At 38.5% G+C, this 19944-nt stretch overlaps 1 protein-coding gene across 2 annotated transcripts in view; it reads left to right on the forward strand.

Annotated features, from left to right (window-relative positions):
- The window catches only part of Mcf2 (MCF.2 cell line derived transforming sequence), a 140725-nt gene extending 121477 nt beyond the window's left edge, over window positions 1–19248 (forward strand). For both annotated transcript variants that reach the window (XM_021153012.2, XM_021153014.3), the window contains 6 exons: window positions 8376–8468; window positions 10890–10968; window positions 12543–12606; window positions 13480–13622; window positions 15809–15915; window positions 18575–19248. In XM_021153012.2, the coding sequence (XP_021008671.1) occupies window positions 8376–8468; window positions 10890–10968; window positions 12543–12606; window positions 13480–13622; window positions 15809–15915; window positions 18575–18601 (513 nt within the window). In that variant the 3' untranslated portion in view covers window positions 18602–19248. The remainder of the gene's footprint in view (window positions 1–8375; window positions 8469–10889; window positions 10969–12542; window positions 12607–13479; window positions 13623–15808; window positions 15916–18574) is intronic.
- The last annotated feature ends 696 nt before the right edge of the window (window positions 19249–19944 follow it).

Consider the following 19944-nt stretch of genomic DNA (forward strand, 5'->3'; position numbering starts at 1 on the left):
CTTCATTAAAGAAAAGAAGGGCTAATGAGGTAATGGGGCCAGAAAGATTATAATTGTTACCATGGAAACAGAAGGAGGAATTGAAGCAGGAAACATTTCAATGGAAGTCAGCCATAAGAGCTCTGTGGCTTACCAGATACAGAAAATAAATACTACTTGACATTTAAAAGAAGAAAATCTGGCTTTTTTTTTTTGTACTGAGATATAATTGTACCTTTAATAGAAAAGAATTAGTCAGTGATGCTTGCAAATTTTCGATGAAGATTCCTGGGGAAATAGTGATGCTGAAAACTATTTTTTAGGTCTCGCTTGCTTGTCATGAATGTCTATCATTAGTGCTCAGTGTGCTACTAAACAGAGCTGAACAACTCTTCTCCCCTGAAATGGATTTTTTTCTTCACTTTATCGCACCAAGCTGGAATTACACAATGTTATTGTGTCTTTCGAATGACTGTGTACTATAAGTGTTTAACACTCACAGGAAAACCATATGTCAGGTCACAGTAATCAGAAAAAGACATGTGGCTTCTTCAAACCCATCAGATTGTGTACTTGCTTATCATTATCAACTGGGTCACCTTGGGCGCGGAGTCAGCGGACACCCCCAAGGTCCCCAGAGGACTCGGCACGCGATCTTAGGACCTCTGGTGAGTGGAACACAATTTCTGTTCCAATCCAATCGTGCGGGACCTGAGACAGCATTAATTAGGGAAGCAGAAAACCCGGTCTGACCAGGGTCACAAGTCCCTTCCGGTGGGTGCCAGCACCGGGTCACCTTGGGCATAGAGTCAGCCGATACCCCCAAAGCACCTAGGGGACTCTCCACAAGATCGTAGGACCTCTGGTGAGTGGAACACAACTTCTACCAGGAGGCAGGTCCGAATGCCAGATATCTGGGCACCTTCCCTGCAAGAGGAGAGCTTGCCCGCAGAGAGTGCTCTGACCACTGAAACTCAGGAGAAATCTAGTCTCCCAGGACTGCTGATAGAGGCTAACAGAATCACGAGAGAAACAAGCTCTAACTACAGACAACTATAACAACTAACTCCAGAGAATACCAGATGTTGAAAGGCAAACGTAAGAATCTTACTAACAGAAACCAAGACGACTCCCGCCTCACCCAGGCCTGGGCACCCCAACACACCCGAAAAGCTAGACCCGGATTAAAAAGCATATATCATGATGATGGTAGAGGACATCAAGAAGGACTTTAATAACTCACTTAAAGAAATACAGGAGAACACTGCTAAAGAGTTACAAGTCCTTAAAGAAAAACAGGAAAACACAACCAAAGAGGTGGAAGTCCTTAAAGAAAAACAGGAAAACACATCCAAACCGGTGATGGAAATGAACAAAACCATACTAGACCTAAGAAGGGAAGTAGACACAATAAAGAAAACACAAAGTGAGGCAATGCTGGAGATAGAAACCCTAGGAAAGAAATCTGGAACCATAGATGTGAACATCAGCAACAGAATACAAGAGATGGAAGAGAGAATCTCAGGTGCAGAAGACTCCATAGAGAACATCAACATGACAATCAAAGAAAATGGAAAATGCAAAAAGATCCTAACTCAAAACATCCAGGAAATCCAGGACACAATGAGAAAACCAAACCTATGGATAATAGGAGTAGATGAGAATAAAGTTTTTCAACTTAAAGGGCCAGCAAATATCTTCAACAAAATTATAGAATGTCCCAAACCTAAAGAAAGAGATGCTCATGAACATACAAGAAGCCTATAGAACTCCAAATAGACTGGACCAGAAAAGAAATTCCTCCTGACACATAATCATCAGAACAACAAACTCACTAAATAAAGATAGAATATTAAAAGCAGTAAGGGAGAAAGATCAAGTAACATATAAAGGCAGGCCTATCAGAATTACACCAGACTTTTCACCAGAGACTATGAAAGACAGAAGATCCAGGACAGATGTTATTACAGACACTAAGAAAACACAAATGCCAGCCCGGTCTACTATACCCAGCCAAACTCTCAATTACCATAGATGGAGAAAACAAATTATTCCACGAGAAAAACCAAATTCACACATTATCTTTCCATGAATTCAGCTCTTCAAAGGATAATAACAGAAAAAAAAAAAAACAATACAAGGAAGGAAACCACGCCCTAGAAAAAGCAAGAAAGTAAACCTTCAACAAACCAAAAGGAAGACAGCTACAAGAACGGAATGACAACTCTAACAGCAAAAATGATAGGAAGCAACAATTACTTTTCCTTAATATCTCTTAATATCAATGGACTCAATTCCTCAATAAAAAGACATAGAGTAACAGAATAGCTACACAAATAGGACCCAACATTTTGCTGCTTACAGGAAGCCCATCTCAGGGAAAAAGACAGATACTACCTCAGAGTGAACGGCTGGAAAACTATTTTCCAAGCAAATTGGCTAAAGAAACAAGCTGGAGTTGCCATTCTAATATCTAAAAATATCGACTTCCAGCCCAAAGTTATCAAAAAAGACAAGAAGGGACACTTCATACTCATCAAAGGTAAAATCTTCCAAGAGGAACTCTCAATTCTGATTATCTATGCTCCAAATGCAAGGGCAGCTACATTCATTAAAGAAATTTTAGTAAAGCTCAAAGCACACATTGCAACTCGCACAATAATAGTGGGAGACTTCAACACACCACATTCATCAATGGACAGATCGTGGAAACAGAAACTAATCAGGAACACAGTGAAACTAACAAAAGTTATGAAACAAATGGATCTGACAGATATCTACAGAACATTTTATCCTAAAACAAAAGGATATACATTCTTCTCAGCACCTCATGGTACCTTCTCCAAAATTGACCATATAATTGGTCACAAAACAGGCCTCAACAGATACAAAAATATTGAAATTGTCCCATGCATCCTATCAGATCACCATGGACTAAGGCTGATCTTCAATAACAACATAAATAATAGAAAGTCAACATTCACATGGAAACTGAACAACACTCTTCTCAATGATACCATGCTGAAGGAAGGAGTAAAGAAAAAATAAAGACTTTTTAGAGTTTAATGAAAATGAAGCGTCAACATACCCAAACTTATAGGACACAATGAAAACATTTCTAAGAGGGAAACTCATAGCTCTGAGTGCCTCCCAAAAGAAACTAGAGAGTGCACACTACCAGCCTGACAACACACCTAAGAGCTCTATAACAAAAGGAAGCAAAGTCACACAAGAGGAGTAGACAGCAGGAAATAATCAAACTCAGGGATGAAATCAACTAAGTGGAAAAAAGAAGAACTATTCAAACAATTAAACAAACGAGGAGCTGGTTCTTTTGAGAAAATCAACAAGATAGATAAACCCTTAGCTAGACTCACTAGAGGGCACAGGAACAGCATCCTAATTAACAAAATCAGAAATGAAAAGGGAGACATAACAACAGATCCTGAAGAAATCCAAATCATTAGATCCTTCTACAAAAGTCTATACTCAACGAAACTGGAAAACCTGGATGAAATGGACAAATTTCTAGACAGATCCCAGGTAAAAAAGTTAAATCAGGATCAGGTTAATGATCTAAACAGTCCTATATCCCCTAGAGAAGTAGAAGCAGTCTTTAATTGTCTCCCAACCAAAAAAATCCCAGGACCAGAGGGGTTTAGTGCAGAGTTCTATCAGACCTTTAAAGAAGATCTAATTCCAGTTTTTCACAAACTATTCCACAAAATAGAAGCAGAAGGTATTCTACCCAATTCATTCTATGAAGCCACAATTACTCTGATACCTAAACCACAGAATGATCCAACAAAGATAGAGAACTTCAGGCCAATTTCCCTTATGAATATAGATGCAAAATACTCAATAAAATTCTCACTAACCGAATCCAAGAACACATCAAAACAATCATCCATCCTAGCCAAGTATCTTTCATTCCGGGGATGCAGGGATGGTTTAATATACAGAAATCCATCAAGGTAATCATTATATAAAGAAACTCAAAGACAAAACACATGATCATCTCATTAGATGCGGAAAAAGCATTCGACAAGATCCAACACCTATTCATGATAAAAGTCTTGGAAAGATCTGGAATTCAAGGCCCATAATTAAACATGATAAAAGCAATCTACAGCAAACCAGTAGCCAATATCAAAGTAAATGGTGAGAAGCTGGAAGCAATCCCACTAAAATCAGTGACTAGATAAGGCTGCCCACTTTCTCCCTACCTATTTAACATTCTACTTGAAGTCCTAGCCAGAGCAATTCGACAGCAAAAGGAGATCAAGGGGATACAAATTGAAAAGGAAGAAGTCAAAATATCACTTTTTGCAGATGATATGATAGTATATATAAGTGACCCTAAAAATTCCACCAGAGAACTCCTAAACCTGATAAACAGCTTCGGTGAAGTAGCTGGATATAAAATTAACTCAAACAAGTCAATGGCCTTTCTCTACACAAAGAATAAACAGGCTGAGAAAGAAATTATGGAAACAACACCCCTCTCAATAGTCACAAATAATATAAAATACCTTGGTATGACTCTAACTAAAGAAATAATTGATCTGTATGATAAGAACTTCAAGTCTCTGAAGAAAGAAATTAAAGAAGTTCTCAGAAGATGGGAAGATATCCCATGCTCATGGATTGGCAGGATCAATATACTAAAAATGGCTATCTTGCCAAAAGTAATCTACAAATTCAATGCAATCCCCATCAAAATTCCAACTCAATTCTTCAATGAATTAGAAAGAGTAATCTGCAAATTCATCTGGAATAACAAAAAACCTAGGATAGCAAAAACTTCTCAAGCATAAAAGAACCTCTCGTGGAATTACCATGCCTGACCTAAAGCTGTACTACAGAGCAACTGTGATAAAAACTGCATTGTACTGGTATCGCTACAGACAAGTAAACCAATGGAATAGACTTGAAGACCCAGAAATGAACTCACACACCTATGGTGACTTGATCTTTGACAAGGGAGCTAAAACCATCCAGTGGAAAAAAGACAGCATTTTCAACAAATGGTGCTGGATCAACTGGCGGTTATCATGTAGAAGAATGCAAATTGTTCCACTCCTATCTCCTTGTACTAAGGTCAAATCTAAGTGGATCAAGGAACTCCGCAGAAAACCAGAGACAGTGAAACTTATTAGAGGAGAAAGTGGGGAAAAGCCTTGAAGATATGAGCACAGGGGAAATATTCCTGAATAGAACAGCAATGGCTTGTGCTGTAAGATCGAGAATTGACAAATGGGACCTCATAAAATTGCAGAGCTTCTGTAAAGCAAAAGACACAGTCAGTAAGACAAAAAGACCACCAAGAGATTGGGAATTATCTTTACCTATCCTAAGTCAGATAGGGGACTAATTGCCAATATATATAAAGAACTCAAGAAGGTAGACTCCAGAAAATCAAATAACCCCATTAAAATTGGGGCTCAGAGCTATACAAAGAATTCTCACCTCAGGAATACCAAATGGCTAAGAAGCACCTGAAAAATGTTCAGCATCCTTAATCATCAGGGATATGCAAATCAAAACAACCCTGAGATTCCATCTCACACCAGTCAAAATGTCTAAGATCAAAAATTCAGGTGACAGTAGATGCTGGCAAGCATGTGGAGAAAGAGGAATGCTCTACCATTGTTGGTGGGATTGCAAGCTTGTACAACCACCCTGGAAATCATTCTGGCGGTTCCTCAGAAAACTGGACATAGTACTACTGGAGGATCCCGTAATATCTCTTCTGGGCATATATCCAGAAGATGTTCCAACTGGTAAGAAGGACACATGCTCCATTATGTTCATAGCAGCCTTATTTATAATATCCAGAAGCTGGAAAGAATCCAGGTGTCCCTCTACAGAGGAATGGATACAGAAAATGTGGTACATTTACACAATGGAGTACTACTTAGCTATTCAAAAGAATGAATTTATGGAATTCCTAGGCAAATAGATGGACCTGGAGGGTATTATCCTGAGTGAGATGACCCAATTACAAAACAACTCTCATGATATGTACTCAGTGATGAGTGGTTTTTAGCCCAGAAACTTAGAATACCCAAGATACAAGATACAATTTGCAAAACACATTAAACTCAAGAAGAATGAAGATCAAAGTGTGGGCACTTTGCCCCTTCTTAGAACTGGGAATAAAACACCCATGGACGGAGTTACAGAGGCAAAGTTTGGAGCTGAGATGAAAGGATGGACCATCTAGAGACTGCCATACCCGGGGATCCATCCCATAATCAGCCTCTAAATGCTGACACCATTGCATACATTAGCAAGATTTTGCTGAAAGGAGCCTGATATAGCTGTCTCTTGTGAGGCTATGCAGGGGCCTAGCAAACACAGAAGTGGATGCTCATATTCAGCTATTGGATGGACCACAGGGCCCCCAATGGAGGACCTAGAGAAAATACCCAAGGAGCTAAAGGGTTCTGCAACCCTATAGGTGGAACAACAATATGAACTAACCACTACCCCCCAGAGCTCTTGTCTCTAGCTTCATATGTATCAGAAGATGGCCTAGTCAGCCATCATTGGATTGAGAGACCCATTGGTCTTGCAAACTTCAGATGCTTCAGTACTGGGGAATGCCAGGGCCAAAAAGTGGGAGTTGTTGGGTAGTAGATTGGGGGGGAGGGTATGGGGGACTTTCGGGATAGCATTGGAAATGTAAATGAGGAAAATTCCTAATAAAAATTTAAAGAAATTATTATCAACTGATGTTTGAATTTAACACATACTCATATAGTGCTAACTTCGTGTCACATAAACAGGGTTTGATTCCCAGGGAAATCTCCAAGTACATTCAATCAATAATTACGTGCTGTATATATTAGCTATAACTTCAAAGCTCATTTTTTGAATTGGGGAGAAGGGTCAAAGAGCTTGTTATTCAAGTGCAAGGTTTGGAGTTCAGATCACTAGCACCCATGTAAAGTGCTATGTGGGTGTGTTTGCCCTTCGTAATCTCATCTCTGGGGGATCCCAACAGTATGTTGTCTAGTTAGACTAGCTGGATCTTCTGATCTCGGGGATCACCAGAAATAACGCGGAGAGGTATTGTGAAAGATATCTGATATCAACCTCTGGCTTCCACACAGGTACATATACAAATGTACCCATATACATGTGATCACACATACAGGAGTGCATTCAACCCCACAAAAATGTATATGAACTGAGTATGTTGTTTAATAATTCATATCTTTATATCAACTCTCTGAAATACATGCATTCCCAATTTTGTAGGTGAATACATGGGAATTTCAGAAAACTTCAGGGCCTTACACTAAGACACATGGCTGATGAATCCTAGTGACATAGGGAGCTCTAGTCTGGTCTTCTCTGATTTTGAACTCTGTATGTCAGCTACATATCATCCTATTTAGACAGTCATATGATGAAATGTAATTCATTTTTAAAAGATTGAATATAAGTATTCTTATATCTTAATATTTGAGCAGAGGTAGAGTGGTACAGGAAGGATATATTTGGGAACATTTGAAAGTAACTTTGGAGTGCATTCAAGGGAATGTCAGAGGCTTCATAATCAGTAGAGTCAGTTGAATTTGTCTGTATAACTGGTTTCCTTTACGTTAATGAAGGAATCTTGTCAGTACTACCCTTAATGTTTATTAGTTTTCATTAGGGTCATTTTGGGGGTTTATACATGGAGCAGTATGATCTTTCTTCAAACAATTAGGAGGGAATTGAAAGAAAAGAGGAAAGGCAGAGAAGAACTTAATGATGTTACATAAGAGAGTGAAGTTTTACCACATGGAATTAGATGGAATTAGCCAATGTTGTACATTACACAAGCTTTACTAGTGGTGAGAAGGTTATCACTCTTTCTACTTATGTATTTTGTTTGTTGTAGAGGCCGAGGGATTGGCGAAAAGAGAAAACCTTTGAACTTGGCTGGCTCTTTTCTGATCCATAAATTTGCTATTTATATCTCATAGAGAATCAATTTGTAAGATCAAATTTATGTGTGAATAATTACTTTAGAAATCAATGAAATTAATCAATTACAGGTGACTTTCCCCATTGGCATTTAATTACTTTTACTTCTGACAATTTTTTTTTTTTTTATATTGTGGAGTTCATTTCCAGCAGAATTCACCCTTATATAGGCTGCTCTGGGTATTCAGTCTGATGACATTTATACCAGTCAGTGGCATGGAGCATAGTGTCTCAACTCTCAGTGCATGCCTAGGACTATCCTCTTCATTTTCATTTCCTTAGTGAAAGTAAAATGTGTATTTTGCTTAAGCCAGACATTCTTTTTCCTTTAGATTATGATAGAATATAGTGATCGAAATCCCGTATTTGTAATGAAACGCTCAGGAAAAGTTTGATTTTTTTTTTTTTTTTTATAGATGGAAGATGTCGGCATCACAGAACATGTGAAAGGTGATAACCGCAAATTTGAAATACGGTATAGTGAGAAGGAAGAAATTTACATTGTTCAGGTTGGTTATACTTCTGGAAACCATAGTTGGCATCAAGATTTAAATTTATTTACTTATTTATTTATTTATTTAAATCTCATAACCCATCAATTTCAATTTATATTCCTGTGTGTGAGGGTATCCATTGGAGAATCTATCAAGAGCCTCATTTAAAAAATATTTTATGTTAATTTATGTGCACTGGTGTGAGAAGGTCAGGAGCTGGAGTTACAGACAGGTGTGAGCTGCCATGTGGGTGTTGAGAATTGAACCTGGGTCCTTTGGAAGAACAACCAGTAGCTCTTAACCACTGAACCATCTCTCCAGCCCAAGAGCCTCATTCTTAAGGAAAACTGTCTGTCTTTATTCCAGAAGAGAACTCAGTAACCATCTATTGGTTAGGAATTCATAGCTCTTCCCACTCCATGTTGGAACATTGGCTGGCTTGGTCTTGTGAGGACTTGTGGTGGCAGCCACAGCTGCTATGAGTTCTTGAGTACAGGAGTCCTGTAATATCCAGAAGACAGCTTTGCTTTGGTCTTCTCTAACCCCCAGATCTTATGCTTTTTCTGCTCCCTCTTCTGTGATGGTTTCTGAGCCATGAGGAAGGAGTGTGATAATGATGATCATTTAAGTCTGAGCATCCTACAGCCACTTAATTGACCCTGGAAGCAGTTTCGAACTTCTTTGTTAATCTTCAGACACTGCACAAATAAACATCTCTGATGAGTTCTGAAAGATGCACTAAGGTAGGGAGATATCAATTTAGATGGCAGTTTGATATTCTGTCCACTTAACAAAATAAAACTAGTAGATTCACCCCTAACACTAACCCCAACCTTGGGTTCTTGACCGGCTTTGCAATACCAGGCCTGTCATTTTTCTAGTGGAGCAGGCCTTAAATCTAATCAGAAAACAGTTGGTTACTCCCACTGAATTCATGCTAAGGGTTTAGGTGTGTGTATGTGTGTGTATGTGTGGGGTTCATTTGTGCAGTGCTTTTGAAAGCCAGCAGAGGGCAATAGATCCCCTGGAGTTGGAGTTACCGGGCATTTTGAGCTATCAAAGTCTGGTCCTCTGCAAGATATATATATAAAATAGTGATTATTCTGTTCCTCAAGGCAATCCCCCTCCGCAGGGAATATTTTATCTGCTAAAGTAATTTTTTTTATTAGATATTTTCTTTATTTACATTTCAAATGTTATCCCCTTTCCTGGTTTCCCCTCCAAAAACTCCCTATCAGATCCCCCATCCTGCTGCTTACCAACCCACCCACTCCTGCTTCCCTGTCCTGGCACTCCCCTTCATTTGGGGCATTGAGCCTTCTCAGGAACAAGGGCCTCTCCTCCCATTGATGACCAATAAGGCCATTCTCTGCTACATATGCAGCTGGATCCATGAGTCCTTCCCCTTCATATGTACTTGTTGGTTGGTGGTTTAGTCCCTGGGAGCTCTGGGGGTACTGGTTGGTTCATATTGTTGTTCTTCCTATGGGGCTGCAAGCTCCTTAAGCTACTTCAGTCCTATTTCTAGCTCCTCCATTGGAGACCTTGTGCTCTGTCCAATGGTTGGCTGAGAGCAACCACCTTTATATTTGTCAGGCACTGGCAGAGCCTCTCAGGAGACAGCTATATCAGGCTCCTGTCAGCAAGCACTTCTTGGCATCAGCAATAGTGTCTGGGTTTGGTGACTGTATATGGGATGGATCCCCAGGTGGGACAGTCTCTGGATGGCCTTTCCTCCAGTCTCTGCTCCACAGTTTGTCTCTGTATCTCCCCCCATGGGTATTCTGTTCTCCATTCTAAGAAGGACTGAAGCATTCACACTTTGGTCTTCCTTCCTCTTGAGCTTCATGTGTTACATGAGTTGTATTGTGGGTATTCCACGTTCTTTGCCTAATATTCACTTATCAAGGAGTACATATCATGTGTGTTCTTTTGTGACTGAGTTAACTCACTCAGGATAATATTTTCTAGTTCCATCCATTTGCCTGAGAATTTCATGAAGGCATTGTTTTTTAATAGCTGAGTATAATTGTATAAATGTACCACACTTTCTGTATGTATTACTCTGTTGAGGGACATCTGGGTCCTTTCCAGCTCCTGGCTATTCTAAATAAGGCTGCTATGAACATAGTGGAGCATGTGTCCTTATTACATGTTGGAACATCTTCTGAATATATGCCCAGGAGAGGTATTGCTGGATCTTCTGATAGTACTATGTCCAATTTTCTGAGCAACCTCCAGAAAGTATATTTTCGACTACAATGTCTCATCTAATCTGATAACTAATGATCAGCATCCAAAATGATTTAAGAAGCAAAAGGGTATAATTTGAATCTGGTGTTTTATAAAATGACTCATGTTTAATTGCATTTGTTTTATTATAAAAGCATTCTTTTTAAAAAGAAACATACTTTTCTGTTCTGTTTTAATTTTTAGGCTCCAAATGTTGATGTGAAGATGTTATGGCTAAAAGAAATGAGAAAAATTTTGGTGCAGCAGAAGGAACTTATGAATGGTAGTTTCCTTGTTGTTGGGTTTTTTTTTTTTTTTTTGTTTTTTTGTTTTTTTGTTTTTTGAGACAGGGTTTCTCTGTGTAGCTCTGGCTGTCCTGGAACTCACTTTGTAGACCAGGCTGGCCTCGAACTCAGAAATCCGCCTGCCTCTGTCTCCCAAGTGCTGGGATTAAAGGCGTGCGCCACCACACCCGGCCATTTTTTTTTTTCAGTAGAAAATCGATCTTTTCATGTAACATGTCCTGATTACAGTTTCCTTTCCTTCTACTCCTCCCAGTTTCTCTCTATCTCCCTTCCCTTCTGGACCCACCCCCTTTCTTTGACTGGTAATTTCAAGTATATGGAGAAACACAATGACAACTTATTAGCTTGGATTTTGTGAAAAATCTTCTTGAGAATCGGGCTGATAATCTAATAATGATGCAAGGATTTGTTAAACTTAAAAAAGTAACACTGAGATTCAGAGAGCTTAAAAAAAAATCCCAACTAGTTTGAATTCCAAGGTGAACCCTGGTGCTTCAGAACCAGTTGAGAATGAACAAGGTGTCAATTTCGAGACATTCCTGGGAGGAGACTGTAAGAAGAACCTCACAGAACTAATATCCAGTAAGGATAGGATGGAGAATTGCTTGTCTTGAACTTATGCTTAAGAAAATAAGACTCTCTCTCTCTCTCTCTCTCTCTCTCTCTCTCTCTCTCTCTCTAATGTATGTATACATGCTTGTGAATGTGACTATAGATGTGTGTGTATGGTATATATGCATATAATTGGATATGTTACTAGAGATATGTATATGTATGCTATATTTGTATATACTTGTGTATGTCACTATAGATGTATATGTGTATGATGTATATGTAAGAGCTTGTGAATGCGAACATAGATGTGTGTGTATGGTGTATATATGAATGCTTGTGAATGTGAACATATGTGTCAATATGTCAATATATATATGATATATATATATATATATATATCATATTGTGCTTGTGTATGTGACTGTAGGTGTGTGTGTATGCACGCGCACGCTCCACAGTGAGCATTTGGAGATCCAAGGACCAATTAATTACATTCTACCTTGTTTGAGGGAGGATCTCTTTTCATTGTTCTGCTGTTGACGAAGGACAGGATTGCTAGCACTGGAGCTTCCAGGAATTCTCCTGCCTCTGCCCTCTATCTTACTGTATAAGTGCTGGGATCACAGACAGGTGCTTATTAACGTGTGCGTGTGTGTGTATGTGAGTGAGTGAGTTTTGGAGATGCAAACACAGGTCCTTATGCTTGTGCAGAAACTGCTTTGCCTACTGAGCTGATACCCCAGCCCCCAGACTGTACATTTTAACTAAAGTAATACATGGTTTGGACTTTCCAGACTCTAAGTTCAAACTGGCCTTCCTGTTTGTTGGTCAGTTCAAATTCCTGAAAGGTGTGTGTGTGTTTCCATGTTCATTTGGTTCTACTTCTGTCTCCCCCCAGGTCCCCCTTTCTCTTCCCCCCTTACCTTTGTGGTGTGTGTGAAAGTCATTGGCCTTCAAAAGAGTAAGAAGCATGACTTCTGAATGTTTTATTCTATAGCTAAAACCCAGCAGGATCAGTCACTAGACCAGGACCACCTTTTTCCCCAGCAGCAGAATGCCGAGTAAGTGATCATTTCATTCAGAAATAAAATTCTTTAAATTTATTTAGGTTTATTTATTTCCTTTTATGTGTATGAATATTTTGCCTACATGTGCATATGTGTACCACATGCATGCCTTGTGTTCAGAGAGGCCAGAAGAAGGTGCTGGTTTCCCTACAACTTAAACTACAGATAGGTCATAGCCATCAAGAGTGTGCTGGGAACTGACTCTGGTTCTTCTGCAAGAGCAACAATCACTCCTAACCACTGAGCCATCTCTTCAGCGCCCCCCTCCGAAATATTATTCTTGCCAGTTTCTGTTTGCTGCACATAGCACCCAACAATGAAATTCCAGTATCTTAGACAACCATCAGCCTTCTGTAATAGCAGTAACTCATCAGATAACATATTTTCTTAGGTCTAAGCCATATGTTAGACTTAAAATCTGAGACAGTATGTAATTTTCATTGGGATTTTAAGGAGAACCAGACCACTTTAAAAGTCTTTCTGGCAAGGTTCATGTTGTTCAAACAGAAGTGAAGACTTTATGTTTGTTGTATGTAGTAGTTGGTGAAACAGAAGCTGGTACAAACACACCAGTGTGATTAGGTTAAAATTTTACCTACATATTTATACACACCTTACCTGATGTATTAAGAGAGAAGTCTTCAGAACAACACAGATTGTACACATTCATGCCTTGAGTCTAGAAGGAAGCAGGTGTATCTTTGCATAAAGGTAGCATGCTGGCTTAAACTCCAAGACTGAAGCTCTTCATATTATCAACTATTATACAAACTTAAATAAGGGCACATCAGCTGTTGGAATAGTTTCTCAGCTTATTCTTAACACATAGTATTAAGATAGGCTATTTTAATTTCTCACTTTTCTTAGGCTATGCAAAAGCTCACCTTTTTTTGTGTGTGAGGAAACTCTTTTCGATGCCACGGAAGCAGGAGCAGAAGTGGAGCAAGCTGGTACCCTGATAAAGGTCAGGGAGGCAGCTGTGCTAGCTCAGGCAGAGGCAAGTTCAGCAGGTATGTATCCATCTTGGTTAGTTCCGCAGGTATGTATCCATCTTGGTTAGCTGAAGGCGCGATTCATAATTATGTGAGTTTTTAACTCCTATTGCTAATTTGGACAAAAAAATCTAACCATGTGTTATTTTTGTATAAAGAAAAGAAAGGACCTGTTTTAGAAGGGTTTTAATTCTTGCACACTAAAGAGCACTATTTTTCAAAATGGGGGTCCCGGACCCATGAAATTGGTAATTACCTGGGGATTTGAAGACAAATTTGTTGGCTTTCTCTGCCTCAGATCTTTGAATGTCAGGCCCAGCTATGTGAATTGACTAACTTTGTATATAGGGCTGATCTGTGATCAAGTCACAGGCATGACTGCAGCCCTTGCTTCAGCTTCAATGGATAGTTCATCTCCTGGTTCTTGAGCCCAGAGCTGGGGTACTTGTTTTCATATGAAAATTGTGCCATTTGAAGTGATTTGACACAATCCATTTGATTCACCAAATGTTAGTATGATCAATGCATTGGGAATTTTGTAGAGTTTCATCTATAGTCTAATTAAAATACACACAGTTGCCATCTGTACAGTGCTAGGAAGGTAGATAATTCAGCAAGCAATTAAAGTGGAATGTGGTTAAGTATCATATTATGGTGGTGCTTTACAAGCATACAAGATCTCCTAAATAACGTTGGCAACAATAGCATAGACTCCCAGGGAAATACCACATACTTAGTACTTCATTACATCCTTAACCCTACTAGTTGAGGAGAAACAAGTAATGAGGACCTTATTCTGTGTTCGTTATTCATTTCAAGGTTAGTTCCCTCAGATCAGTGTGTTGTGACTCCCAATCCCAGCAACAATGTGAGACCCTAGTATTAATGCCTTCATTTGACAGGTAGGGAAACCATGTCAGAGAAGATTGACATAATTATTTCCAAGGTGACATGAATAGTTTACTGTGGCCAAGATGGAATTCTGAAAGTTTGTGACTTAAATTTTGACCTAGTTTCTTTTCTGTTACTAAGCTGAAATACCTTGGCAAAGACAATTTAGAGAGGAAAGGTTTTTTTTTTTTTTTTTAATTACAGTTTATGATTCCAGGTTACAGTTTATAATAGCAGGGAAGTCAGAGTTGCAGAAGCCAGAAGCAGCTAGTCACATCCACAGTCAGGAAGCAGAGAGAAAGAAATGCATTCACGCTACTGTGCTTTTATAAAGAGCTTGTTGGATAGCTTTTTTTTTTTATGTTTATGAAGCCCAGGATTCCAAACCAAGAAACGATGCTGCACACTTTCAGGCTAGGTCTTACTACATCAATTAAGGTAATCAATATAATCCCCCACAGACTTGCTCACAGGCCAACATGGTCTCATCAAACCCTCACTGAGACTGTTTTCCCATCTGATTCTAGGTTGTGTCAAGTTGACCATTAAAACTAACCATCACAGATTACTTTATCTAAATAAGATCATGTGTGTGTGTGTGTGTGTGTGTGTGTGTGTGTAATATATATATATATGTGTGTGTATATATATATATATATATACATATATATATATATATTATCTTATACCTTATACCTACAAGCTCATTTTTCTCTGTCTGTGTTGGGGGCGGGGATACAGAGTCTCACTATGTAGCATTAGCTGGCCTAGAACCTGCTATGTAGACAATGCTAGACTTGGACTTGTAGAGCTTTGCATGCCTCTGTCTTCCACATGCTTGGATCAAAGTTGTACACTACCATACCTGGCTATAAGCAGGATCTTATAAGTCATGAAATGTGTAATGCATGCTTTCTGCCTACTAAAAGAGACAATCTAAGCCCAAATAATAGCAACACCAGATGGAATCTATCAAGTACTATTTGAATGCAATCAATAAATTTATTATAGAATGAAGATTCAGAACTATTGTTTTGTTTGTGAGGGTTATTTGTAAGAAATATAAAATATAACTTTTAATAATGCACATAAATCCTAACTTCCAACCATCCTGAAATTTAAAGAAGTATACTGTAGGCCCAGTCCTTTCTGAAATGTCAAATTCAAAAATAGTGAAACCTAAGTGCAATTTTATTATGTACAGCAAGGCAAAAATGAAGGTCACAGCTTTGACTGTAGCAGTGATCTTGCTTCTCCTGTGGTGGAGAACCGGATCCTTTAATTAACTGCTACTCTTGTTGTTTGTCTTCTAGCTTGGAATGGGATGTTACCATCTGCAGAAGGCACTGCTGCAATTGCTGAACATTCATACAATTATTTCTCCTCTAACAATGACCATGGAGAAGATAGGACACAAATGGTTAGTATGGCATACGACATCAATATTTCAGAGGCGCTTTTACTGATTCATAGGCAGGGCACATAATGAACAATATTTTCTCAGGATTCTTGAGGTTTATTGAGTATGTTCCATAGTGAAAAGAATCTAAGTGAGTCTTGTCAGCATTCACTAATCAGTTATACACAGAGCACTACTGAAGTTACTTAAATAGCCAATTTCCAAATGTCTATAAACACATCACTTTGATTGTTAGTTATTTTTCCAGCCTGACTCTCTCTATGGCAGCACAGGCTGATCCCATTCCTGCCTTAGGCTGTCAAGTGCTAGAATTATCAATGTGTGATTTCATGACCCTATCAATTTTATTTTTTTTTTAAGTAAAGTGTTTATTTCATAACATCTCTTTGTGTATATGTAAATTTTCTTTAAGCTTAATTTTTGCAATTATAAGGTTAGGAAGTTAACAAAAATACTACTGAAATGTCTTGTGTTCCTTTCATCTAGTTACCACAGTAGTAATATCTTCTATAATTATGGGACACACCAAATCTTGGAAATTGCTTCAGTGCTAACGACAGGTTTTATGTAGATGTTTGCTATGTGCTTTTTGTATATGTATATATGGAGTTCTGTATCATTTTGTCCAGAGCTGTGGTTTCTACTTATGTATAAGGGGTAGGCTCAGATGTAAAGCTACAAATGTACTTTAGGAATTACTTTTCACAATTATTTCTTTGTTTTTTTTAAACAACTAGTTTTTTGTTTAAAGATTTATTTATTTTATGTATATGAGTACACTGTAGCTTTCTTCAGACACACCAGAAGAGGGCATCAGATATTACAGATGGTTGTGAGTCACCATTGGGTTGCTGGGATTTGAACTCAGGACCTTTGGAAGAGCAGTTAGTGCTCTTAACTGTTGAGCCATCTCTCCAGTCCCCACAACCAGTTTTTAATTAATATCAACCATATTAGTTTGAGAAGGGTTATCTATAATTTACAGCAGATTGGTCTTAATTGTCTGTATTAGCAGTTCTCATATTTTGAGTGACAGAATCCTAAGCCATCTCTCCAGCCACTTATAGATGTAAATATATAGCAATTGAGAGTACTGGCTTGCAACCATCTGTAACTCCAGTTTTAGGGAATCCTGTGTCCTTTTCTGGCCTTCAAGGGCCATGGGCATATATAATATGCAACTATTCCCAAAAAGAAATTTTATTCTTGATGTAACTTATAACTCCTGAAAATATACTTTATTATATATTAAAAATTAGAAATAACAAAGATTTAGATTAGGAAACCTACTATAATTTTGAGTAAGTAAATGATTTTTATTACAAAGTGACCATTTTTTAAAATTAAAAAAAACTAGTGGGAAATAAAACACTCTTGCAAATGTCTTTAAAAACTGGCTTATTTAAATATATCCTGAGCCAGGGCTGATAGCACTTACATTTAATTCCAGCATTTTGGAGGCATAGGCAGGTAGCTTTCTGAGTTGGAGACCAGCCTGGTCTACAAAGCAAGTTCTAGGACAGCCAGGGAGGGCTATAAAGAGAAACCCTGTTCTAGAGAAACAACAACAACAAAAGACATTTTGGTTTTCATGTGGTTTTGAATGTAATCTGTTCTACTATTATACCTCAGATAGACTCTATAAAACTCCCTGAATATGTGTGAGAATGAGAGTAGAACAGGCGAATGCTACTGTAATGTAAGCCTGACCCTCCAGACAGATTGAATGGATTTCAGAAAGAAATGTTCTACTTTGTATAATTGGCAACCCACTGGTTTAGACCAATTATAGTAAGTGATGTTTCTTTAAGTTATTGGTAGATGAATTAAATTGGAGGAGTTGGTCCGATGTGAGCAAGAAAGTCAGAGGAAAGCAGTTGGTATTTGAACCCTGCCTGTTGATGGTCTGGAAGGGCTTGTCAGAACTGGGTCTTTGCACATTTGTCCAGTTATGGAGTCAGAAAATAAAGTGACTAATGTTTTAATCACAGGCATTGGGAATGTAGGAAAACCTATTCCTGGGTCTTGCTACCAAGGAAAACATACACAATACAGTGTTGTACAGCCCACAACTCCTTTACCTTAAAGTTTTAAAGAAGTTATGAGAGATCATGTCTCAAAGGGTGTGGAAGATGTTCTTCATTATAACACCTGATGTTCTTTGGCCTGTTTGCGCATGTACACACACACACACACACACACACATACACACACACACACACACACACACAGATACATACACACACACGTTCACCTACATACACATGCCTGCAACCCATACATATGGATATATACTCAATTTGAATACACACACACAAACACACACACATGTTTACCTACATACCTGCAACCCACATATACGGATATATACACAATATGAGTACACATAATCATGCTTTAAAAGATGATGTTGAGATGAGTCATTCATTTGACTTTACAAAGACAGGAACTGAGAAGCAAGCCAGTTGTGGTGGTGTGTGCTGTAACAGCAGTGCTGGGAAGGCTGAAGCAAGAGAACAGAGAGTTTGAGGCCACTGGGCTGTAGAGCTAGTTCCAGGCCATACATACATACATGTATAAACACATACATACACACACACACACACACACACACACACCAAAATGACCATAGAAATAATGGATTACATTTCTATTGCAGAGACTCATGTCGGAGGTGACATTCTAGTTATAAAGAAGCCACAGCATCGTCTGGCAAGTTGCTCTGCCTGCCTGCTTCTCAGCCCATGTGGAAATAAAACACCCCTCAAAGGAATTTCAGCCCAAATGATGGGATTTCCCCCCCAGGTTAATATATTTAAACATGCACAAAAACAACGGCATATACTTCTTTCTTTCACTTAAAAGCGTTTTACTTCTGGTACTTTTTATTCCTTAAATTGCATACGTGTGTAAGACATTGTGCCAGATAAAATCAATCTCATCTCAGAATATTTTTGACTTGAAAATTGTTTCTTCTCTGTCTACTTTGCAACCAAATGCAATCAGTGTGCCTTGAATTATTTAGCTTATTATTAATTAAGTTAAACTTAGGGCTGTAAAATAGTTAAGGCCAAGTGAAGCACAACACTATGATTTAAAGCGCTTTTTAGACCCAGCGCTCCTTTAACCCACGCAAGACAATGGCAGATTTCAGAAGTCCTGGGGGTGGGGGTCCTTAGTAAATTCTATTCAGGGCTATTGCCTTTTCTATGTGCCAAGATGAACTTTTCCTGAGAGTAGTTTACAAATTGCATTTAAAATTTAATATTTTCATGCTTGTTTCTTTTTCTGAATTTATGCTTATAATTCATGTAGCAAATTACTTGTGCTCTATTATCTTCTGTACATTTCATGCTGTCATCATTTTTTTTCCAAATAAAAATGAAAACTTCAGGTTCCACAAATTGATACTCTGGTGTTTGTGTGTTTGTTTCCCTTCACAAACCAATCTCATTTATTTGCTCCTGCAGAGGTTAGATGCTAAAGCTCTCACATTTGCTATTGAAATTTGCTATTGAGCTAATTCTTTCTGTTCCAGTAAGCAGGTATCTAGGCAAATTAGGTCACCATCAAGCTTGTAGTATAGTTTTTTATTACAACTTTATAGTCTGAGTGAAATAAGGACCTAACAGATCGAAGGTTTCAGAATCACCTCTGAGGAAGATGCCCCATGAAGTTCTTAGAGTAAATGGCATTTATTTATATATTTATTTATTTATTTATTTATATATTTATTTATTTATGCAATGTTCGTGGTGACTTCCAGCTGGTGCACATGAGTAGTGAGTCAACATTTCTGCAGTGTCTGGGCCATACAGTCTCCAGCAGCAGCGATCACAGGGATGCCTTTCGTTTTCATTGCTACCACTGGGTTTCCAGAGCCCAGCGAAAAAAACTTTGGCTGAGTAAAACAGTCTGTGAAAGACTCTTAGGCTGTACGGACATGTTATTTACTTAGGGCTCAGATGATCCAGCCGGTGATTGGTCTGAGGCTGCAGAGCACATTCCATTTGGTTGTTTAAGTCATTT

Source organism: Mus caroli, unplaced genomic scaffold (genome assembly GCF_978045245.1).
Source record: "Mus caroli unplaced genomic scaffold, Mus_caroli_1 scaffold_5, whole genome shotgun sequence".
NCBI lineage: Eukaryota > Metazoa > Chordata > Mammalia > Rodentia > Muridae > Mus > Mus caroli.